This window comes from Lutra lutra, chromosome 2, assembly GCF_902655055.1.
Source record: "Lutra lutra chromosome 2, mLutLut1.2, whole genome shotgun sequence".
NCBI lineage: Eukaryota > Metazoa > Chordata > Mammalia > Carnivora > Mustelidae > Lutra > Lutra lutra.
Window position 1 is genome coordinate 103,462,134 of NC_062279.1, and position 18,405 is coordinate 103,480,538.

The 18,405-nt window shown below is 46.6% G+C and overlaps 1 protein-coding gene and 1 long non-coding RNA gene across 7 annotated transcripts in view; one reads left to right on the plus strand and one right to left on the minus strand.

Moving 5' to 3' along the window:
* NFKB1 (nuclear factor kappa B subunit 1) overlaps window positions 1-18,405 on the plus strand; it is a 140,814-nt gene that overhangs the window by 105,105 nt on the left and 17,304 nt on the right. For 5 of the 6 annotated variants that reach the window (XM_047718094.1, XM_047718095.1, XM_047718092.1 and 2 more), the window contains 8 exons: window positions 4,021-4,222; window positions 4,673-4,842; window positions 5,183-5,285; window positions 7,737-7,861; window positions 9,497-9,563; window positions 9,882-10,054; window positions 10,748-10,928; window positions 13,388-14,237. In XM_047718094.1, coding sequence (XP_047574050.1) covers window positions 4,021-4,222; window positions 4,673-4,842; window positions 5,183-5,285; window positions 7,737-7,861; window positions 9,497-9,563; window positions 9,882-10,054; window positions 10,748-10,928; window positions 13,388-13,545 — 1,179 coding nt within the window. In that variant the 3' untranslated portion in view covers window positions 13,546-14,237. Of the gene's footprint in view, window positions 1-4,020; window positions 4,223-4,672; window positions 4,843-5,182; window positions 5,286-7,736; window positions 7,862-9,496; window positions 9,564-9,881; window positions 10,055-10,747; window positions 10,929-13,387; window positions 14,238-15,090; window positions 15,097-18,405 lie in introns of those variants that run through there. The other variant, XR_007125178.1, reaches the window with a different exon arrangement.
* LOC125093226 (uncharacterized) lies at window positions 15,635-16,881 on the minus strand. Its single transcript, XR_007125179.1, has 3 exons — window positions 16,803-16,881; window positions 16,029-16,250; window positions 15,635-15,920 (listed from the first exon to the last, which is right to left on the minus strand). It is a non-coding gene; the product is annotated as an uncharacterized LOC125093226 (long non-coding RNA).

Genomic DNA, 18,405 nt, shown 5'->3' on the forward strand with positions numbered 1-18,405 from the left:
AAACATAGGGGTACATAGAGTCCTTTGAATCCGTGTTTTTGTATTTTGGGGGTAGTTACTTAGTAGTGGGATTACTGGGTTGTAGGGTAGTTCTATTTTTAATTTTTTGAGGAACCTCCGCTCTGTTTTCCACAGTGGCTGTATCATTTTGCATTCCCATCACTTTTCTTCACATCCTCATCAACACTTGTTTCTTGTGGTTTTGATTTTAGCCGTTCTGACGGGTGTGAGGTGATATCTCATTGTGGTCTTGATTTGCTTTTCCCTGATGATGAGTTGTGTTGAGCATCTTTTTTTCTTTTTTAAATTGAAATATAATTGACATATAACATTGTATTAGTTTAAGGTACACAGTAATTTAGTGTTTGTATATATGGCAAAATGATCACCAAAATAAGTTTGTCATCCATCACCGCCTATAGTTAGCAAATTTTTTTTCTTGTGATAAGAACTTTTGGATCTACTCTCATAGCAACTTTCAAATATGCAGTATGGGAGAACCTGGAGTAAATATGTCATTTTTGTCAAGATAAATACAGTTGAAAAAAATTAAGTTTGGAAACCCAATAATGTGTAAGAATTTTGAAGCCTGCTGAAACACATTTTGACAATATCTAGATTAAGTGTATATCAAATAAAGGGTGCTGAAATCAGAACACAGAAAAGTAAAAAAGGTTGGTTGAGGAGAAGTGTCTTTCAAAATCAGAAAGACAGCTCAAATCAAGAAAACCAGAAAAAAAAAAAAAACAGAGTTTTGCTCGGGTCGGGTTTGAACAGGAATTCAGTGGGTTCAGAAGCAAATTGAGGAACCCTGGTACAGAGGTCCTCAGACGTTGCAGAGAGAAGGTAGCTGGGACCCGGTGAGGCTCGTTGGCCCGGACGGCGTGCTTAGGTGCCTGGTCCCAGACCTGTCACTCTAAAAATACGCACCGTCGTGTGCATTAACTGCACAGTAAAGGTACCTGTTCCAGTTCTCAGTTGTTAAAGTAGGTTCCGTGAGTCATTTTTATCTCCTCGAGGCAAAAGAGCTAAAACGTTTACATGTAGCTCTCACTTGATTGTTATGTGTGAATAGGTGTTTCCTGATAAGGGAAATAAGTCTCTCATTTGATGTAAGGCTTTCGGCTCCTTCCCTGGTGGTGGTGCTTTATGTCGACGGAAGAATGAAGTTGGAGATTCTTCACTGACTCATAATATAAAGTAATGAGGACAAAGTCTAATTTTAGGTAGACATTTAAAGAATGTCTTCAGATTTTCATACCATCTTGGGGGTTGTTGGTATTTAGAGAGTCATCTGGCCCTTAAAGTTTGATTTGCTCGGTCTTTACGACTGTTCCTCTCAACCATCACAAGCATACAAATAAAACTGGGAGCGAACAGGACTCTGTCGCTTCTCGGTCCTCCTTTCAAAGATTGCTTCACTTCGCTGCCTGTAGGTCAGATTCAAGGAATTACTTGTTTTTCTGTTTATAAATAGACCCTGCAAAGGGCACTGCACAACAGGATTAGTAGTCGTGATTTATTATGGGCTGACCTTACTGTATCATTTGGTTGCATATATTGAGACAAACACCTTGAAACCACCACCCCTGACACTTCTTGCCTTCCAATCTGGGGGCTCTGGGGAGAACACAGGTCCATTTCGCCCCCAACTTAGCACCGCTCTCCTTCGTGGACAGGGAATCTAGGATCCCCTGGTAATGGCTTCTAGATCTCAAACATACACCCAGTGGCGACTTCGATTTGAGAACTAGAAAAGACTAAAATTTGGACTCATTTCTCTTTGTAAAGGCTCTCTGTTAACTATTCTCGATGGAAAAATTTTGCAGTTCTCTAAGTAATTTGGATTATTTGGCAATTGTCTTAGACAACCTCCCAAAATACCATTCACTAATCTTAGTACATTTCTGTGACCATCTGTCACGATCAAATCTCTCTCCCCACCCACTTTCTAGAGATATACTCAAAATAATCTCAGTGCATAGAGTTAGGATTCTTCTGAAGATACTTCTGAAATCTATTGCCTTCAAGCCCTCTCCTCTTCTTCTCCCCCAACCACAGATCACCCCTCCAGTGTGTTTGATATGGATTGTTTTATCTGCATAGCTTCCCATGAAACATTAATGAGGGGTTTTGTGCATGTGGGTTTTTGCTTCTTTATTTTTAACTTTTATCAATATAGTATATGTTAATAGTTCTTTGGATCGTCCATAAGGAAATACACTGGAAAATCAAAAGTTGCCCTCCCTGGCACTATACAGGTCCCCCAAACTCATTCCCAAATATAACTACTGCATTTGTAAGTATTTTTCTAGATACTGGCTACATAAACATATACACCTGAAATATTATAGATATTTTAGGATACTCTCACACACAGTCCACACTACATTATATAATCCTGGGGTTAAAGATATAAAGCCTGACATTTCATAGAAAACCTTTGGAGGGACTATGCTTAAAAAAAAGAGAGAGAGAGAACTTCTCTTACTCACGGTAGCAGAATTTGTATAACATGAAAAAAAAATCATATTAAAACCAGATATAGGGGCGCCTGGGTGGCTCAGTAGGTTAAAGCCTCTGCCTTTGGCTCAGGTCATGTCCCAGGGTCCTGGGATCGAGCCCCGCCCCACATGGAGCCTGCTTCCCCCTCTCTCTCTGCCTGCCTCTCTGCCTACTTGTGATCTCTGTCTGTCAAATAAATAAATAAAATCTTAAAAAAAAACAGATAATTACTAATTTCTCAGTGGTATAATATTTTATAATTTCAGATCTTTTTTACAATTTCATTCTCTCATTTTTCATCTCCCCAAGTAGCGTTTCCTATTAATACATACACCCTTTTTATTTTACATTTTTATTTCTTGAGAAGAAGGCTCTTGGCTTACAGTATCTAAAGTTTTGAGGACACCATTCTGTTTCAAGCAGGGATATAAAATATGGAAAAAAAAAAAAACAAGAAAGAATGGAAATTTGGCCCAAAAGCCTGCCTTGCTTCTGCTGTGTGCAGTTATCACTGTGAGTGAGCTGAAGCCGCGGGAACTTCTTGCATCGTATCCTGGGCTGTGGTCATCCTGCACCAGGGGCGTTGCTGTTGTCGCTGCTGTGGCTAGGAATCGCGTGCCGAGAGAGAAAGTGTAGGCAAATTGTCACCAGACACACTGGATTTCACCGACTCCTGTGAAATAGACTGAGTTGTATAAAAACATATCACTCTTTGTCAGTGGCCTCAGTTCTTTGAAAGATACTTTCACAATTCTGTTTGTGTTGCTCATTTTGAAAACACTGTTTGCAAAATATCTCATTTGCATTCGCCGAGGCACTGGCTTGCGGGCAGAGTAATCAAATGGACTCTGGATGCACCTGTGAGGTATCAGAAAGCTTGCTTGTTCCTCGGAGCCTCTTACTGAGATGGGTCTCTCGTCCTTGTTATGACATTTAGAATCCTTGGACACCTGTGTAAAATGGGGGTGCCAGAGTTCTGTTGGTTGATCTCATCGTGAGATTTCAACTTTTCATTGTAGCAAACTCATTTTCCATGTCAATATTGAATGACAGCACCTTTGTGAATTGGTTTCTATTGAGTAATTAGTTCGTTTCCACTTCTTCAGTAAAACTACAGCCTTGCTTTGATTTGTTAATATGCAGAATTATCAGCTGAAGATAGATCTCTGCTAGAAATTCAAGGAAAAGAAATTTATTAATAGAAGAATTAACATATCAGCAGTCAGCAGGCTGTAATGAGAAACAAGAAAGCAATTAGGAATTGTAGATATAAAAATAACCTTAATTATCACGTGGCTCAGTGTCAGTCCAGCACATACTGCATTCTCACAGGGCATGGAACAGCGAGTAATTCGTTTGCAGAGGTGAAGAGTTGATGTGGCAATGGGCAGTGGCCCCGAGGCAGGATACCACCCTCTTGCAATGGTAGCAACCAAACCGGTAGGTTCAAAGCCCAGGGGGTTTCAAGTGTGTGCCTCTGACCCATGTGTCTCCTGACCCTTCTCCACTTCCCAGACACCCTTGCACTTGGCAGTGATCACCAAGCAAGAGGCTGTGGTGGAAGACTTGCTGAGGGCCGGGGCCGACCTGAGTCTTCTGGACCGCTTGGGTAACTCTGTTTTGCACCTAGCTGCCAAAGAAGGACAAGATAAAATTCTCAGTATTTTACTCAAGCACAAGAAGGCAGCACTACTGATGGACCACCCTAATGGGGAAGGTAAGAGACAAGCAGACGTCATGGGTGACCTCTCACTGCTTTCTAATGTGTGTTCTCTGATTTGCACCCAAAAATGCTTCCCGACTTCCCTGGAGTCTGTCATCGCTCATGAGAATTTCCGTTGCCTGCCATGACTAATTTCTTTAAAGATGATTTGGAATTGTTAGTAGGTGGAAAAAGCAGAGGCCTGAGCAAACTCCGGCCTCAAGGTGTAGCAAGCGTCAAGCGTCACTTAGCCACAGAATGTTTATTTGCCCTCAGTGTCTCCTGAGCACATACGAGGAGACCGTGGGTTTTCCTGCAGAACAACAGCCTTGCAGCGCCTTTCCAGGCTCTCTGGAGCAGACGCTAGATGTGCAAGGACTTGACAGCATTCCCTCCCTAAGGTCGGTTTTGCTGTCCTGCAAGCAGCCTCCCAGCTCCATGACTGTCCCTGTGCTTGGGCCGCAGGTCTCAACGCCATTCACATAGCCGTGATGAGCAACAGCCTGCCGTGTCTGCTGCTGCTGGTGGCCGCTGGCGCCGACGTCAACGCCCAGGAGCGGAAGTCCGGGCGCACGGCACTGCACTTGGCAGTGGAGCGCGACAACATCTCCCTGGCGGGCTGCCTGCTCCTGGAGGTGACGGGCGCGCCTATTTGCCTTCGCGTTACATTCCCCAGGGGGCGTTAGGACCATCTTTTCTAGGACGGACGTCAGTAACGTCTTTCTCCCTGCAGCCGCCTCGATTTATTCCGAAGTTCCTCAAGGCTTCAGGGTGGTCAGCTTTGGGCCGTCCTGACACCGTTGGCCCCTTCTCTCCAATTGGGGATTTCTGAAGTGGCGGAGAGCACCACAGATAGCAGCTGGGCTAGTTATAGGATCTGGTATAGGACCCAGGAGTCACGCTGACAGGAGACAGTGGGGACTGGAGGATGCGAGGACCTTCCACTAACTCCTTCCTGTGTGGGCTGAATTTCAGGGTGAGGCCCACGTAGACAGTACCACCTATGATGGGACTACAGCCCTGCACATAGCAGCGGGGAGAGGGTCCACCAGGCTGGCAGCTCTTCTCAAGGCAGCAGGTAAGGTGGCCTGGCGGGTCGGGCTGGAAAGCTCTATCAGGAATGCAAACCCAACTCCAGGTGAACAGCCCCAGCTGCTCCTTTAAGCCACAGAGCTATTGCTGGAAGGCACGAGTAAATAAAAATCACACGTCCATGGCCGGAATGGCGCTGCTGGGACTCGTAATCCTGGGCTCCATCCTGATGCTCGTGTCAGTCCTTACTCTCTGGTTCATCGGTTTGTTTTGGGTGTTGGTGATTTAGGTTGACTCCCGTGACAGGAGATCTTCTTAAGGTTGAATTTGATCCCTTAAAGAACTCTGAGCAATGCCAGCCTCAGATCGTGTCAGAAATCTCCAGGTAAAAAAGTTGATTGGTAGAAGACATTTTAGAATTTCCGTGGGCAAGAGAGGTCCCTTAGAAGTTGGAATAATGGGAAAAAACAAATGTTTTTTTGTGAGGCCCTAGAAATTGCTAGCTGTTATGTGTCAGGCAGTGTGCTAGGCCTGCCAGATGCACTGTCTCATTTAATCTGCAATAACCTCTAGAGTTAAGTACCATCATTACTTTTCCCATCTCACAGCAGATGAAACAGACTGAAGAAACCTGTGGGACCCTGTCCTGGGGTCCTAGGAAGGGCACATCTCATCTGTCTGAGCTTCCAGACTCCATTCTCTCTACTGTTTCTCTCCCCTGCTCTGCTCAAGGATTTTTAGGTGTCATTCCATTTAATTCTCTAGTCCTGTGAGGTATAGAAATTACTCCTGCTCACCCCTGAATCTCTCTTGCCTTCTGTACTTAGAACCTCAACGAATGTTTAATGGGAGTAGTCTCGCAAACCTTGAGCTATCTGATTTACTATAGATCTTATTAGAACCTTTTTAGAAAGCAAATGCTTCATTAGTTCAAGAAAACAGAACGAGTTAAATACCTCTTCTAAAAACTGAGCCCAGGATGATAAACAGACTTTTTCTTTGGGAGCCCCACATACTTCTAAGCGAATAAAGTCATGTCCAAATAAACAATAACCTTCTCTTTTCTTCATTTCGGTCAAGTCAGCCTTTCTCTTGAACAAGAGACTCTGATTGCAGTATGTGTGAATAGTTTGGGATGTCCCTGGTTATAATTAAGAAATGTCTTCACAGGGCGCCTGGGTGACTCAGTGGGTTGAAGCCTCTGCCTTCGGCTTAGGTCATGATCCCAGGATCCTGGGATCAAGCCCCACACCGAGCTCTCTGCTTGCTAGGGAGCCTGCTTCCTCCCCTCTCTCTCTCTCTCTCTCTCTCTCTCTCTGCCTGTCGCCCTGCCTACTTGTGATCTCTCTCTCTCTGTCAAATAAATAAATAAATAATCTTTTTAAAAAATGATTTCAGACAAGAACCTAAAACCATTTCAAAATTTCTCTTAAATTCTTAATACCCCATGAAAGGAGTAGCGAAAACAGTGTCTGCATGACATAAATGAAGGTACTCGGATGAAAAACCTAGTGCTGAGCTCCCAGTCATGACGAAGGTCACTTCAGGACCTGAGCTCAGCTCCTCCAGCATTCATCAGCCCATACATCATTCCTCTTAGTTTCTCTTGTGTTTTCCGTGGTCAGATGGCCCTCCCTGCCTCCTGGATCAGGTGGGGGCTGGAAGGCTGAAGTAAGAAACAGCGCGAAGCTCCTTCCCTGACTCTCATTTGGCCCTCTCCTATTATTGAAGTTGGCACAAAGCAAATGATCGCCCAGCAAGATAAAAACAAGTTCTTCCCAGAAGGGTGTACTGAACTGACTACTGTTCGTTAGACAGCTGACTAAACGCTCTCATAAAAATAGTTTCTAAGCCTCTAAGAGGTAACTAGCTCTAATCTCTGAGTGACTTTTGGTGTTTTCTTGCTGCACATTAAGAAACAGGCTGCATTTTTCCAAGATCAATAACTACACATCGTAGGAGAAGGTTTTTGTGGTGTTTGTCCGTTTAAGGATTGGGGCCCCGGCAGTGCTGTACCCAGGAATAAAAGTGAGCCTATTGTCCCTATACAGCAAAGTTTGCTCTTTTGAGCAAGTGAGAGAATAACCTAAGACATGTGCAGTGGTGGGCATGAACTTGAACGTTAAATTAGGTCCTGAATCCTGAGGAGGCAGCCCAGCCCTTATAAATCACTGCCGCTACTCCTCAGCTTAAAGGTGCCTCTTTCAGTTGAAAACTGTCCTAAAGAGTGAAATGTGAGGGTCAGGGTACTTCCAAGTCTTTTGTCTTTGAAAACGTCCTTGGCTGTATAGGGTATCATCAGACATCTTTACAGTCAAAATAAATTAGAATTTAAAAGAAGATCTCTGAATAGTTTGGTAGAAGCATGTTTCATGTATTAAAAATCATCCCGGTAATTGCCTCAAGTAGCTATTGTGCTTTACCTTTGGACATGTGACCTCTGCAGGCATTTCAGAGTCGACAAGATCGGGGCTTACTGTGCTGTGTAACTTAACAGGCGCAGATCCCCTGGTGCAGAACTTTGAGCCTCTCTATGACCTGGATGACTCCTGGGAAAAAGATGGAGAGGATGAAGGAGTCGTGCCTGGAACCACACCTCTAGACATGGCCACCAACTGGCAGGTGAGTGTGGTTCCCGTCTGTTTGGTCGCAGCTCTGGAGGGAGCTAATGATTCGGGATTATAAGAACAGATGGTCTTCTTGGGTCTTTATTCCCCAAAGCACAATCCTTTTATTTTTATTTTTAAGAAAGTCTGTTTGTCAAGAGACATATTTATCTTGAAAAGCCTATCCATGAAAGATCTAGGTCAGCGGAGTTATGAGTGTGAAAGTGTGTGCCTAATCAGATCACGGTTAAATTGTGAGAGAGGGTTCCGCAAGAGAAAACACAAAATTCATGCAAGAGTTTCCCGTTCTGAGCTCACACCAGAATGGTTCCCGTGTCCATTTCTGAAGCTAGGAGAAATGTTGCGGTTTGCTTAGAATTTTGCTAAGTGATTTCTTTTCATAAAAAGAACCCAGGGATTCTTCTGAGGATTTTAATAATTATAAACATAGTAAAGAGACTTAAACTCTTCCTCCAAACTCCAGTGACCTGAGATCTGAGGGTGAAAAGCAGTGAGTAGGTCTTTATGGGCCAGGAAGAAGAGCCAGGGGGAGGACACGAACATCAGACACATCTCTGACACAACAAAATCGACTTTCTTAGGGCCAAGTGCTGCTCCACATCCAAAAACTGCTTGTTTGCCTCTTCGAGGCCCGTGGTGTTGAGCTGAGTGACCCTGGCAGAGACCACACGGTTCCCCTTTAATGCTGAGCACCTGGCTTTCCCAGAAGCCTCACCACAGAACACACAAAGATAACCCACTTCAGTGACCCCATGTTGTCCTTAGTGAAGTCAGCGAGTCCGGAGTGACTGCAGAGCAGAGAAAGGTCTCCATAGCTACGGAATTGTGTTTTTCCTTTTAACCTAAGGCTTTTCTGTCCCCTCAATTTAAAATGCAGCTGGTGCTGGAAGAGAACATCCAGCTTTGTGAGCATTACTATACCCCAGTCTGATCACATCTATAGACTTCGTTCCAGATGCCTTTCCCGAGGGAGGAGGGGGCAGCGAGGAGGCCCAGCTTCCAGCTCTGAGTAAGCCCAGTTCTCCTCCGGGCTCTCAGACACACATCACTTACTGACGAGTCTCCCACCAACACGTGGCCGATCTGGTGGCCTGGACTGTTTTTTCTTTCTTTCTTCCTTTTTTTTTTTTTTTTTTACGATTTTATTTATTTATTTGACAGACACACAGCAAGAGAGGGAACACAAGCAGAGGGAGTGGGAGAGGGAAAAGCAGGCTTCCCACAGAGCAGGGAGCCCGATGTGGGGCTCGATCCCAGGACCCCGGATCATAACCCAAGGCAAAGGCAACCGCTTTAACCACTGAGCCACCCAGGCGCCCCTGGACTGTTCTGTCTTTGTCCTTTAAAAGTACTGTGGTGCCAGCTCTCTGCAAGGTTGGCTTGGGCCTTCCTACCCACCTCAGAAGCCCCTATAGAGCCCCGCCTCCTGGCCCCAGAGCCCCCAGGGCTTTTCTTTGTCCAAAGGGCATTGTCACGACTTTGAGGGTCATGGGACCGACTCCTTCCCATTCCTCCATCTTTAGGGTGCTAGGCCCTCGTCAGGAGGACACAGTGAGTTTATTACAAAGAAACTGACTCCGTCCGGGTCCCTTTAATGTGTAATGTTTCTCCACGGTTTTCTCCCCAACAGGTGTTTGATATATTAAATGGGAAACCCTATGAGCCAGAGTTTACATCTGATGATTTACTTGCGCAAGGTGAGCTCTTAACCGGTATTCCCTCCACACAGTCATTTAAAGGGCTGAGAGAGAAGCAGCATTGGCCAGGCTGTGCTGTGAAAGGCTTGGTGGCTTATTCCAGAATCAAAAGCTCCTTGGATGTATGCAAAGGAGCCTGTCCGCTGTGATCTGCTAAAACATGCATACTGCCCTTACTTGGCTGGGCTGCTGCCGGCTCCTAGAAAATCAGCTTCCTGGCTCCCACTGGGAGCTGAGGGCAGCAGCGCAGCCGTGCTCAGTCCCTCCAGAGTGTCTCTGGGCGCTTAGCACAGCTGTGTTTCTTCTTCATTCCTTCAGGAGACATGAAACAGCTGACTGAGGATGCAAAGCTGCAGCTCTACAAGTTGCTAGAAATCCCTGATCCAGACAAAAACTGGGCGACTCTGGCACAGAAGTTAGGTCTGGGGATACTAAATAATGCCTTCCGGCTGAGTCCTGCTCCTTCTAAAACTCTGATGGACAACTATGAGGTAACCCATCACCTCACCCTTGTACTTGACTCTCGTCTGTTAACATCACTGACCTGGCCATGGTCCCCTCCCGAGGAGGTGGAAAATCAGTCATGACCATGTCCTGGGAGAGTGACCCAGACCAGGGCGGAAACCCACCTTCGTAAGAAGGCAGTTTTCAGATATCTTGAGATTTCCTGCAGAAATCCTAGGTAGAAGGTCAGGGTTGTCACAGAACTTTGGCCGCCTGAACCACCGTGATAGACTGTGATCCACATGCATTATCTTCCCGTCCCCAAGAACATGCCGTGATCCCCAGTCAGGACCCAGAAGCAGCTTTCTGTGAGGTGAAATCATTGGTCTACTGAGAATTTCCTTTGTAGCTCTGGTTTCTCGGTGGTTTTCAGAGCCTCAACCCCAACAGGGATACCGCGTGACCTTCATGGCAGGCAGAGTTTCACCGCCTCAGCACTTCTCTCCCTCTCTGTCCTCCGTGCTTACTGGAAGCCACTTCTCTGTGATTTCCTGAGTGGTCTCTGCGCTGACACAAGAAGCCCGACATGAAGCCGCGCGTCTCCGTGGCCATCTGCGCGCCGAGCCCTCCAGGCCGCCGGGCGCCCGCAGGGGCCGAGCAGGGCGGGTGTCGTGGGGATGGCCTGCCTGCTTGCTCCTGGCTCCCCGCTCAGGAACACACGCTGCCTGTCTTTCTCGCAGGTCTCTGGGGGCACAATAAGAGAGCTGGTGGAGGCCCTGAGACAGATGGGCTATACCGAAGCCATCGAAGTGATCCAGGCAGCCTTCTGCACACCAGGAACCGTGGCCCCCGGCCCCGGGAAGGCTGCGCCTCAAACCCTCTCGCTGCCCCTCTCACCTGCCTCCACGAGGTCGCCAGTAGGTAAGGGAAAAACAGAACAAGCATCGGAGATAACCTCCTGCTTCCCAGGCTGTGTCCTCCATGTCTTGAGCTGTGGCTGTCGTCCCCTGAGGACCCTGTCCGGTGTGTCCATCTCCCTCCACAGCTCATGGGTTCTACCTTCTGAGCCTCTCCTGATGCTGCTGGTCAGGCAGGGTGCTGTCCCCAGGAGCAGTCCCATGACCCATGAGTCACTTGGATTTGTAGTAAATACTACGTAGTAAATAGTAAAATAAATACTGAAAACAATGATGTGGCTACTTAAGGCAAATAGTGTCTCTCTCACTTCTTAAGTGTAAAGGAGAGAAAAGAACTAACAGAGCAGGGCCTGTAGAGCCAGGGCTGGCCCCAGACTGTAGATGACACCGCGGTTCCCACCACAGCACCCTCAGCTCCTCCCGTCCAGCCCAGAAGTGGCTTCACCTTCTCCCTGTGCCTCCTCCCGGCCCCCAGCACTGACCCTCTGTCCCCCACCTGAAACACGTCCCAGAACAGACTCCCAGCAGCCCAGTAACCCTTTGTTTCCCTGCAAATGTGTTCTCGAACTCTCTCAACAACCACTCGTGCTTTCTCTCTTTGGACCCTCCCTCTGTCAGTCCCCACCGAGAACATGGCAGCAGCTAGAATTCCCTCATCCTTGAAAGACCAACGGTTGGCCATGTCAGGCAGAAGCTCCTCCATCCTCCAGGAGGTTGGGACAAAAATCCAAGCCTCACCTGTGAACATCTGCTGCTCGAAGGCAGCACATACGCAGCCCCAGCCCCTCCTCTGGGACAGCCTCCCTTGTCCATCCACCTTCATTTCTTGCCTCAGTTCCTGCAGCAGCTCCTGGTCAGTCTCCCTGCTTCCGGTCTGCCCCTCCTCCTTCAGTCCACTCAGCAACAAGAGTCTTTTTAAAAAGTAGTGCTATGTTGTACCTGTTGTATACCTTCCAGTTCACTTATCCACTCACCAAATCTTTAATGAGCACATCCTGTGTGTCTAGCACTGTTCAAGGCTTTGAAGAGAGAGAGGTAACAAAGGCAGTGTCACTTATCCATTATCTCTCGCAAATCCCTTCCATATGCCTTTCCTCCTGCCCCACTTCCCTGCACCCACTGTCCCCCAAGCCCTCTGCTCACAAGTCTGATCCCATCTCAGGACCCCCTGCCTGCAAAGATCCTCACCCAGTGGCTCCTTCTTGCCCTTCAGTGTCAGCCCAAGGGGTCACCTTGTCAGGGGCCCTTCTAGGAGAGTAAGGACAAATGTTGCACACGTTGGAAGGAATAAAATGTCCACCAGCAAAATAGCCCTCATCTCCTATGTCGTGACCTGATGCTCCTTCTACACAAAGAAATAGAAAAATACTTATATCTTTAAAATCTGATTTGATCTCTGACTTGTAGTTATTATTTTTTTTTTTAGATTTTATTTATTTATTTGTCAGAGAGAGAGAGAGAGAGCGAGCACAGGCAGACAGAGTGGCAGGCAGAGGCAGAGGGAGAAGCAGGCTCCCCACAGAACAAGGAGCCCGATGTGGGACTCGATCCCAGGACGCTGGGATCATGACCTGAACCGAAGGCAGCTGCTTAACCAACTGAGCCACCCAGGCGTCCCTGACTTGTAGTTATTTTTAAAATACCTCCTACACATAATAGAAACCCAGTAAAGATTGGGTGACCGAATAAATCAAATCAGTCAATAAATCTACTAAATTAGTAAAAAAACAACAGCGTGTCACTGCCATTAAGGTCTTAATATTTCAATATCAAAATTTAGTATACAAGAAGATAGCATTTTGATTTGTGTATATTAGACTTTGTTTCTCTGATCACTTTTTCTCTATAGGCAATAACTCCACATTGTTCCCATCTTGAAAGACGCTTCTCAACAAGGAGAGTGTGACCTACTTGTTCATCACAGACTCCTTTTCTTCATAATCACCTTATCTTTTCTCTGCTATGAGAATGTTTTTGAAGCAATGAGTAGCATTTAATAGCACGTGAGGCCCAGAGAGATATCTCATTTTTAGTTCCTACTTCGGTCACACATTTATTTTGCCTGGGTTCAGCAATTTCCCCAGCTAGAAAATAGGTAAGACAGTGGTTGGAAAAATATACCTGATTTCTAAGAAAAAGAAGGCTCACTGTGAGTTAAGAGAATTCAGAAAGGATTCTGATAAACGTGATGGTAAGGAAGAGATGTGGAAACATTTGCCTAATTCTGATGTCTTCATGGTGTTTCTGTTGCCCGGGGTTCTCCCTCTGTCGGCCGCCACCGAGCACAGTAGCGACAGGCAGGTGGCAGGAGTGACAGGCGGGTGGCCTGTGGAAGCTGAAAGGAGCCGCCCACGAGCCTCTTAGACCCAGACTCTGAGCCTGCCTGGGCTAAAAGGTGTAGGAGAGCCAAGGCTCTGCCCTCTCCCTAGCTGTGCCCCAGTGACTCTGTGCTTCTTTCCCCAGACGAGGTCCGAGACGACAGCATCTGCGACAGCGGCGTGGAGACGTCCTTCCGCAAACTCAGCTTTACAGAGTCTCTGACCAGCGGCAGCTCCTTGCTGACTCTTAACAAAGTGCCCCACGAGTACGGGCAGGAAGGACCCATAGAGGGCAAAATCTAGCCTGCTGGCAGTTCCCCCACACCGTGTAAACCAAAGCTCTGAAATTCCACCCTTGTCCAAAAGAAGGAAGGCGAAGTGCATCCACAGGTGCTCAGAGGAAAAGCAGCCTGCCTCCGTCTCTCGGAATTTCACTCAAGGCCTTTTGCAGTTGGCTTCCTTTCTCGGTTCTCACGGGAATGTTACTAGTCCAGTCCACGAACACACAGTCCAGAGCAGTCACCATGCCTGGCTGGCCTGCCGCCTCCCCGTGGGCAAGCTGGCTTAGTGAGCTTTCCCAGCTGCTTCCCGTTGTCACTGCTGCTGCCCCCACACCCCCGCATTCCCGCTGGCATTAAAAGGTGACCCGGTCCCCACCTGGTGTTCTCGCTGGCCGTCCACAGCACTGTCGTGCATTCAGATTAAGGATTATGAAAAGGGATATTTTTAAATGAAAGTTACCTGGTATATAATTAAAAAAAAAAAAGGCTTTACTGCTTTTTCTGATGTGGTTATCTATGTGATTCAAAAACAGAACATATAATGTCAATATGTAAACACGGTTACAATCAGTGCTGCAAATGGTCTTTACCCCTTTTTCTGCATTTTGCTATTGTAAATATGTTTTTTAGATCAAATACTTTAAAGGAAAATATGTTGGATTTATAAATGCTATTTTTTATTTTACTTTTATAATAAAAGGAAAAGCAAATTGGTTACCTCATTCTGTTCGATCTCCAGAAATACTTTTCTGAGATGATTCCTTATAATCATGGGATCATTCCACAGCCCGGTTATCACATTCACATAACCCTTCAGAGTCCAGTTTTTGACCCAAAAATGAACCCCCCCAAAATGATCAAAAGAGCAGTGTTTTAAGCTGAGATGAAGGCTTTGGGTTTGTCGACTCCTCGCTTGGCTCGTTTCATTCTGGCTGTGCCGCCTCACCTCCTACCGCCTCGCGGGACACCGGGCCCCCGCACCCATCAGGGTGCTCTCAGGGCCCCTGCACTGCCTCAGGTCCTGTGGTCTCAGCACATGGAGGGGGGCCTGCGACCAGCAGCCTTCCAGCAGGAAGCTTGGCTGACTTCTCTTCACTCAGAGGCTTGGAAACAAGGGAGAGGGGACATGAAAAGCGTTTTAAGGAGGTGCTCTGATGAACCCTGGGACACGCAAACAAGAACCCTCTTTAATAAAGGCCGCATCCACCCAGCCGCCGGGAGCATACTTGGCCAAAGGCCTCTCGACCTGTCAGTTCCTTTGGGGATTGCCTCAGCCACAGAGAGCCGCCCCACCAGGTCACACTCTTGGCCCTGATGGCCCCGAATAACATGGATGGATGTGGCATACAAAGGCTCCTCAGCCCCTGGGACGACGGTGAAGGGCTGTCTGTGCTCCAGAGCTCCCTCTCGCTGGCTGAGCTGTTGTTGGGGTCTGCGTCACAGCTCGGGTCTTCCGCCTGCCCAGGACGGCTTCCTCCCCCAGCCTGCACAGGCCTGGATCCCAGGCTACCCTGGCTCCCTCTCAGAGCCGGCTTTCGTGGAGTCCAACCTGCACAGAGGCTGAGAGCTAATGGTGACCACTTTTGCTCAACCTATGAAGTCACGCAATCTTGAAGATAACCCAATCAAGTGTACGGAATTATCCCCAACATACAGAAAAGGAAATTGAGCCCCAAGAGTTCAAGTAGGCAGTGGCTAAGCTGCTTCTGAGTGTATATCCAGTTCTGTCTAGTTCCAGAGCTAATGGGCTAGAGAATTATCTTGGTGAGGACAAAAAGATAGGTTAAGATAATTGAGTCCAGAAGTAGACCCCAAAATATATAGGAATTTAGTATATAATAAATTTCAAATCAATGAGGAAAAGATGGTTAATCAATAAGATGTTCCATCTGGTTAATCACTGGAAAGAAGTTAATCTGAACTCCTACTTCCCTTCTTTCACCAAAATGACTTCCAAATATACCAAAAATGAAACCATAAAAATACTAGAAATACTAAAAATCATGGATAAATAATCTTGAAATAGAGGAGGCCTTTTTAAGTAAGACTTTGTTCTTGGTGTGAACAGTTTGGGTTCTTCGTTTCACAGTGTGTCCCAAAGAAATGAAAATATTTTTTAAATTCTACTTCTATTTTTTATTACATTGCCATTTCTCCACATGCTCCAATCCGTTCTTCCAGTTGTTGAAAGTTGTATCTTTAAAAAACAAAAAACAAAAAACCTTAATTTCCTTAATTCTCCAGCAACAAGCCCATGACACTGTCCCTCCCCTGTTCCTCTCTGTGGCAGATGGTCATTTTCCAGTTGGCCAACAGCAGCTCTCGGGTCTCCAAGATGGAGGCCGACACTCCTCCCACTGAGGGAGGGGTCTGTGCTCCTCCCTCATCACTGTAGGCCTATGAAAGGGTAGAACTGATGGTAAATGGCTTCCGAGGTTAGGTTGGAAAATGCAGTGCAGCTTCTGCCCGGACCCCCCATGTCACTCCCTCTTGAAACCCAGTTACCACACTGTGGGGAGCCGAGTGGATACATGGAGAAGCCACGTCGTATGTGTTTGGCCATCAGCTTTCACTGAGGTCATGGCCAACACCAGCACCGCCAGCAGATGTCTGAGGGAGGGAAGCCTTGAGATGATTCCAGTCGCTAGCCACTGAGTCACACCTGTCTAACCTTCAGGCTGCCTCAGCCACTGCTGCCCAAGCAGAGACAAGCCGCTCAGGCGAGCCCTATGCAAATGGCAGATTCACGAGTAAAATCGTGGTTGATGCTGTAAGTCCTACGCAGAGTGTTAACATTCTCCAGGGCTCTAACCTGACAGCTCCCATACCAGAAAGCCACTTTAAAGAGAAGCTGACTCCAGGAGGAACTACTAAGCAACTCATGCCGAGACTAAAAATAACATTCCCCTTCTTCAATAAGAAGCCCTGTTTCTCTTCTGTTCTGGAAACTTCCTCTTTCCCACCTCCCAGATCTCAGTGTGGCCTGAGCCTCTGCATGGTGCTTGAGCAAAAAGGCTATCAACGCTATCTGTACCTCTGAGGAAGGAGTGTCTTTCATAGTGTACCAGCAGATGGGGATCAATACCAGGAGGAACGCGGGAGATCAGGTGGAAAGCTACAATGGGCCGGAAATCAACCTTCCCAGAAAGCCGGTCTCTCAGCAGGAAGCCATTTAAAAATAGCTTTCTCAGAACTTTGTCATCTTTACTCTGCAGGCATAACCTAGACTTCTGCAGGAGGGGCAGTCTCTGTTGGCAGAAGGAGGCCCTCGTCACCCACCTGAGTCCCCTGCAGTAGTCCAATGGGGCACAGATGGCCCTCGTCACGCCGTGGAGGGCAGCCTCACAAACCAGACCCTCGACACCTTAGCAAGAGAAAGGAAAGGCAGGAGCCAGGCAGATCGATGTGCAATCCCCTTTGCATTAATGATTTCTAAATGATAATTGTCAGACATCCCTCTGAGGTACATATTTAACCCCAATGTTAGAGTGAGGAAATGGATAATCTGAATATTAACTAATTCACCCCAGATTTAAATCCAGATCTGTCAGATTCCACGGGTTACTCTTTAACCATGTCTGAAGACCTTACAAGGAAAAAGGTGGTATTTAAAAGGGAAAGAAAAAAAATCCATACAATTCTATATGATAATAGAGTCATAAGGTACCTCAACAGAAATACAAAATGAATCTGGAATATCACTGAAGAGCCTTGTTGCTTAAATGTTAACCTGGCTTGATTTTCCTTCTAAAACCAGGCTAAGATGCTTAAGTATGAATTATTCATGGACAGGAGGTCACTAGGAGCATCTCTTTCTCCTTATTGTGCTTCTGGGGAAATTTTCTTTCTGATTTGTGCTTCCCCAGGTAATGGGCTTGGGGAGGCACAGGAGTAAAGAGAAGGTGAAGCTAGAATGCTGTCTATTTTGAGGGTCTGGCTGGCTCGGTCAGTAGAGCGTGTGACTCTTGATATCAGGACTGTGAGTTCAAGCCCCATGTTGGACATAGAGATTACTTGAAAAAAAAAAATGCTGCTTATTTTCTTAAGCATCACAGAACTTAGAGCTAGGCAGTATCTTAAAGATCACCTAAGTAAATCATCCAAGTTGTCATCTTTTTTTAAACACCTACAATAGGAAGCATCTCATCTTTATAATCCTCACTATAGCCTGCCGTTTCATTTAAACACCAATCCCAGAGGCTATAAATTCTTGTCCATTGGTTGGGGGAGGCACTGTAGAGGGGCTTGAAATTAAATGGATTCTCTCATTTTCCATTATTGTGGATTCCATTATGTCTGCAATGGCCTGATTGCACTACCCTGGACAAAAGACGAGTTCTACACATTGTTCAAGCTTCTTAGAATGAGAGGGAGGAAGGGGCTGAAGTATCATTTTTTCGCTTCCAGCAAATAGCTCTTCCACAATGATCTCTCTCTTTCCAAAATGATGATTTCATTGAAATATCACAACAATCCTCCAGGAATGAAAATATGTATTCAGTCAAGATGTTTTTGAGCATCTGTTGCGTGCCAGGCACTACAATAGGTGGTCATCATTCACTTACTAGTATTACGTATCTGAAAACCCTGTGAAGAAAAATTTGTCCCTATTTTACAGATGAGTAAACTAAGGCACACATAAAGCATTTTAACCACAGGATCCCCTGATTGCAATAAGGTGGTTTCATAAGCCACACTTGCAGCAGGGACAGGGGTGGGTGGTAGGGTATGTCTCTTCCACTTAGTCATGAAAGGACGCTGGCTGACAGTCGCTCTTCCTCCCACCCTCGGCTGCCAGGGTCCCAGTCAGCTGAAAGGGGAAAGGAGCATGGAGGAGTACATGTGGGAGTTTTGAAAGGAGCGCTTCCTCTCACATGGCCCC